This window comes from Elephantulus edwardii, unplaced genomic scaffold, assembly GCF_000299155.1.
Source record: "Elephantulus edwardii isolate Elephantulus edwardi_28Jun2011 unplaced genomic scaffold, EleEdw1.0 scaffold00039, whole genome shotgun sequence".
NCBI lineage: Eukaryota > Metazoa > Chordata > Mammalia > Macroscelidea > Macroscelididae > Elephantulus > Elephantulus edwardii.
In genome coordinates, this window is record NW_006399789.1 from 4,136,297 (window position 1) to 4,142,206 (window position 5,910).

The 5,910-nt window shown below is 38.9% G+C and overlaps 1 protein-coding gene across 1 annotated transcript in view; it reads right to left on the reverse strand.

The window, feature by feature from the left end:
- Nucleotides 1-5,910, reverse strand: part of ECT2L (epithelial cell transforming sequence 2 oncogene-like) — a 128,400-nt gene that overhangs the window by 50,267 nt on the left and 72,223 nt on the right. Inside the window, exons 8-9 of the mRNA XM_006885001.1 lie at nt 3,201-3,329; nt 1,418-1,510 (exon numbers count right to left, since the gene is read on the reverse strand). Of these exons, the coding sequence (XP_006885063.1) occupies nt 1,418-1,510; nt 3,201-3,329 (222 nt within the window). The remainder of the gene's footprint in view (nt 1-1,417; nt 1,511-3,200; nt 3,330-5,910) is intronic.

A 5,910-nucleotide genomic window follows, 5' to 3' on the forward strand; every position in this document is an offset into this window, starting at 1 on the left:
AGGAACTCATGCAATATTATTCAAAATGGGTGACTCTGGAGGACATTATTCTGAGTGAAGCATCTCAGTCACAAAAGGACAAATATAGCATAGTGCCACTGTTATAAAACAGGACTGACATCAGGGTTGGGGGGAGACTGAGAAAGATGGGTTCAATAATGTATAATGCATTGAAACAGATGAGGGAGAAAACTGTTTAAGAGGGAAAATTACTAGGTACTTTTGTCATGACAGGAGTCCAGAATGAAGGCTGCATAGTGTAATGGACCTGGAGGAGAGTTTATAGAGCAATGAAAGAGTTTTTCTTTTACTCTTCCAAGAGAATGCTGTACTAGGGGGGATGGTTGGGAGGGGGGAAAGTGCAAATATGAATGAATGGAATCCCAAAGTCTCTGTAAATTTTCATTGATATTACTAGTAAATTTTAAAGAATATAAATATAATTATAAAAAATATTTAAAACTATTTTGTACCAGTACAATATACTAATCTTATAAATGTCAAATTTTATCAGCTGTTAAAGTGTTTGCAAAAGCCACACATCCTTCTTCAGCTTTATTGCACAGTTATCTATTAAAAAATATTACTTTTTAAATTAGAAAACATAAAAGTGCTTTCACTATAGAAGACACAATCTGATTTTTAAGACAATATTCTAAGAGAACATCTACTCAGAAAATAACAGACTTTCACAGGATACCAGGATGGAGAGATGCTTTGGCGAACCTGGCACAAAGCATTGTTAAAGACCAGGCCATGGTACTGAAGCCAGACTGTATCGCAAGCCTTCATTAGAAATCTAGAGGCAAAGAAGACGGCAGAAGAATATTTTCATTTACATTTTAAGAGTTAAAGTTTATCTCAGGGCAATAGTTCTGGGGAGGAGTCAAACATCAACAGATTCAAAGAGTCTGGATTCCATGTAGAGAGTCTGAAGTTTTGAAATTCTGTATGCGTTCTTCCCTCACTTCTACTTTACCTTTCGGGACTATTCTGTAGAATATTTTATCAAAATAATAAGTAATTTAAATCTATCCATCTTTAATAATAAAGTATTGATTAGGAATAGAAGGCAGCAGATACTAGTGGAAGACTATTATACCTAAAGACGATGGAGGCAGGCCAGTCAATAAACTTGGGAACTGCAAGGATAGCTGGATGGAGAAATCAACACAGACTTTCCCTCAAAGCAGACATAGAAGACCTCTGCCTACAATTAGAACCTGAACTCAGACTTTCAGCTTCTGAAACTATGATAAAATTCTATTTGTAAAGCCACTAACACGTAGCGTACCTGTAACATGTAGCATAGCAGCAGCACAACTAAGAATCCCCCCCGCCCCCCCCACTGCCAACTAACCCAAAGTGAGTATATGCTACTGGGTGGGTATGGTGTTCAGCTCCCATGGCTACTTACTGTGTTGGTAGGATCCAGTTGCGATTCCAGAAGGAGCAGTAAACAATGTGCCAGTTAGTTGAGACATTTGAGAAAGAACATCTATTCCTTCCTCTACACAAGAAAAAGGCTTTCATTAGTGTATTCACAGAGTTTGCTGTGGAATTGTTTAATATTAGTTTGTTGTTATGTGCCATTGAGATAGAACTGACTCATAGCTGACTCTCCAGCTGGTTTTCAGAGGCTATGGATCACATGGGACATTGTTCACCTCTTTTTCTTGGAGCGGTTGATAGATTCAAACTGGCTGCCTTTGGATTGGTAGCACAATTCCTTACTTGTAGGTCACTGGACCTCACAATATTAATTAAGGGCATGACTAAACGGATCTCTGGTGGCTTAGTGGTAAGATGCTGTGCTGCTATCTCAAAGGCATGAGGTTTGAATCTACCAGCTGCTTTGCAGGAGAAAGTTGAGTAATCTCCTCCTGTGCAATTTATTGCCTCTGAAAACCTGTTGTAGGGTCAGCTATTAGTCAATTCCAACTAGAAAACACACAACAAGATGAATAAACCGGAGAAGAAAAGATACTAAAAGTTCTTTTGCTCAGTTAAAATCCCTCCAAAGAGAAGTCCAAAACCAGTTTACCCCTAAAATGCTAAGGCTCAGACAAAGACACTAACATTCTTGGCAAGAGAATGATTATAATGATAGACCATTAACCCCTAGTTTGACAAGGATAGAAATAAGAATGGGGAGATGGTGACAGAAAGTGAAATGTAGGAGTGTGTGGATTGAAGCTCCTCAGGAAAAGCAGCATCGGAGCAGGAATACTTGAGTAAGTGAAATAAATTATTTGAAGTGGTTCTCAGATAAAGCCTGACATCAGACTTCAGTGGGGATACAGTTACTAGAAGTGACAATTTCAATGACCACCAGCATAGTACCTACAATGGGATAATTTGAAAAGATTTTGGACCGAGAAACCAGGATCTTTGATAGTCCATGTAAGTAGATATTGCATTTGATAATGATTTCAGGGACAGTTTTAAGGCCCAGAACACTGTTAAGAAACTCATCATCTGAATGTCATTACGTTTTGTTTGAACAATTTTTGTCAATAAATCCACTAGGGTTTTTTCCCCACTTTTCATTCTTATTTTCTCTGCTTTTCTTCACTTTCTCATAACCTTTCTATTTTGTTTTAATCCTCTACTCTAGTTTAAAAATCTGCTTGGATAAGAATATATAATACAGCATGGGCTGTTAATAGAACAAACAAACCTGTCTTGGAAAAAGTACAGCCACAGTACACCTTAGAAGGAAGGATAGTGTGTAGCAAGATAAAGTACTATTATCCTCATTATCAGGTGAGAAAATAGAGGTGCACAAACTTGCAGAAGCAAAAAAAGTCATTTGTACAGAGCTTTGCAACACAGCCAAAGTGTAGAGCACTATCATTGTCACAGGAAGCAAATATTTCTTCAGACTGATAGATTATAATTCCTGTGCTGATAAATCACTTTCCTTCATACAGAGATGCTTCATTTACAGTGTTTTCCAGAATAAACAAATAACACTGCTGGCTGGTGCAATTAATGACTCTATCTACAGGCCGACTATATACTCAGAGCAACTCTCACCCTCCTCTTGCCCTAAATGTCCAGGTCTGTGGGGAATAAAGAGAAAGAAATAAAGAATAGAATGTGCCTGAGTCATTTGATCTGAGGGCATTCATCAAATTCACACAGTCCAAGCAGAAAGTGGGTATGATCAGTATCTTCAGCATGCTTCCAAAACTGACCTGATGCTGCAAGTGGTACAAAGAGGTCCACGTGACCCCCTTCGTCTTCTGTGGCCACATAGCTTCCTAATTTCTCCCAGAAGTCTCTTACTTCAGGTTGTAGTAAATTTTCAATACCGATTTTAGAGCCTGAGGTGAAAAAAAAATCCCAATGTCATAGTTGTTTGAGACATTGTCATGAACAGAAACTTTTGGCAGTTTGGAAAAATTCTACCACAATTTCAAAGACTCAACAGCTGCCTGTAACTCTGGTACCACGAGTCAGGAGGATACTTCTTTGTCAGTGCTGCACTTGATAGGGCAACAAAATTCCAGCAGACACTAGCATAGCTTTGATCTCCTTCACGTTCTAGATTAACCGGACCTTTTAACTGGACCTTACATTTAAGTCATGGTGTCTTTGAAAAAAAAAGAATCCCATGATTCACATCTGCCAAGACGGCGTCCTGCTGGAGTTGGGAGGTGAGTTTAGAGAAAACAAAGCTGACTAAAAGAAGAGATTTTTTTTTTCTATTATGTTTCAGATAATTTTCTTTATCACTCAAGAAAGTTGTTTCTAGGACTAAAAAAAAACCCCAAACAAATACAAAACAACAACAAAACTGTTAGAGCTAGTAGATCAATTTACTAGAGAGGTAAGATATAAGATCAGTATCCAAAAATCAGTAGAATTCCTCTATAGTTGCAAAGAGAACTCAGAAAAGGAATCCAAGAAAGCAATACCATTTACAATAGCCAACCACAAACTGACATACTTGGGAGTGAAACTAACTAGAGATACAAAAGATCTATATAAAGAAAACTAAAGAACATTTCTGCAAGACACAATAAAAGACCTAAAGAAATGGAAAAAATGTGCCTATTCATGGATAGGAAGACCCAATATTGTGAAAATAACAATCCTACCAAAAGCAATCTACATGCTCAACACAATCTCAATGTTGTTGTTGTTGATAGGTGCCATCGAGTCGAATATGACTCAGAGTGACTCTATGAACAAAAGATCTGAATCTAGTTCTGTCCTGCACCATCTTCACACTTCCTGACACACAAGAGCCCACTGCAGCAGTCACCTTGTCAATCCACCTGGTAGAGGGTTTTCCTCTCCCTCTCCAACCCTCCACCCTTCCCAAAATTATGTCCCTCTCCAAGGAATAGCACCATGTTCAAAGTATGAGAGGCAAAGCCAAACCTCATCATTCTTGTCTCCAATGAACACTCTGGCTGCACCTTCTCCAAGATACATCTATTCATTTTCTTGGCTGTCCATGGATGTTCAGTGCTCTTCTCCAACACCACAGCTCAAAGTCATCAATTCTTTTCCTGTCATCCTTATTCATTGTCCAGGTCTTGGATGCATAGCTAGTGCTTGGAAAGACCATGGCCTGAATCAAATGCACCTTAATCCTCAAACTGACATCACTGCTCCTGCTCAATAATTTGGAAAGGTATCTAACTGCAGATTTTCCAGTGCAATGCAACTCCTTCTTTCTTGAATGCTTGCACCAATGCTGTTAATTGTGGATCCAACGAAGATGAAGCTGTTGACAGTTTCAGTCACCAATCATTACTTTCATCCAGATTTGGTAATGATTTAGAGATCACATCTAAGAGCTCATATACCACTCATAACAAAGGTGATTGTTGTTGTTATGTGCCATCAGGTCACCTGCGATTAATAGCAACCCTATGTACAATAGCTCTGATGCCTGTCATGTCTTGAGCCAATCTCAGTGACACTGACACACCTACCAAATATTTACTATATCACTCCATCTCATCCAGCATCTTCCTCTCTTGTGCTGTCCCTCCACACTTCCAAGCATGATGTTCTTCTCCAAGGATCGGTCCTTCTGGCTACATGCCCAAAGTATATGAAACGGAGCTTTAAAATCATAGCCTCCAAGAAAAAACTTGGTTTCACCTTCTCTAAGACAGACCTATTTGTTGTCTTTGTGGTCTAAGGCATGTTCAAGACACTTCTCCAGCATCACAATTTAAAGGCATCAATTCTTCTTCTATCCTCCTTTGTCATTAACCAGTTCTCTGATGCATAGCAAGTAATTACAAAGACTATGGACCAGATCAGATGCACCTTAGTCTCTAGACTGACATCATTGCTACTCATTATTCTGGAAAGGTCACTGACAGCAGATTTACCTAATGTGATTCAATTTTTTATTTCCTGATTGCTGGTGCCAAAAGTGTTGATTGAGGAGCTGAGCAAACTATAACTGTTAACAACCTCAATCTCTTCTCCACCCATCATGGTGCAGCCAATTGGCTCAGTGGTGAGAATCTTTGTCTTCTTTAAATTCAGCTTCAATCCATATTGAAGGCTATAATCCTTGACCTTCTTCAGCAAGCACTTTAGGTCTTCTTCAGTTTCAGCAAGCAAGGTTCTAACATCTGCATAACGTAGGTTGTTGATGAATCTTCCTATAATTCTGATGTCACATTTCTCTTCATAAAGCCCTGCTTCCTGAATGATCTATTCTACATATGGGTTGAAAAGCTACAGAGACAGGACACATCCCTGATGCACTCTCTAACCTTGTTTTGAACCATGCACTGTTTCTCTGCTCTGTTCTGAAGACTGCATCCTTGTCCAAGTATAGGTTTTACATAAACACATTCAAGTGTTCTGTGATTCCCATTCTCCTCAAGGTTAACCACAATCTGTTGTGATCTACACAGTCAAATGCCTTTG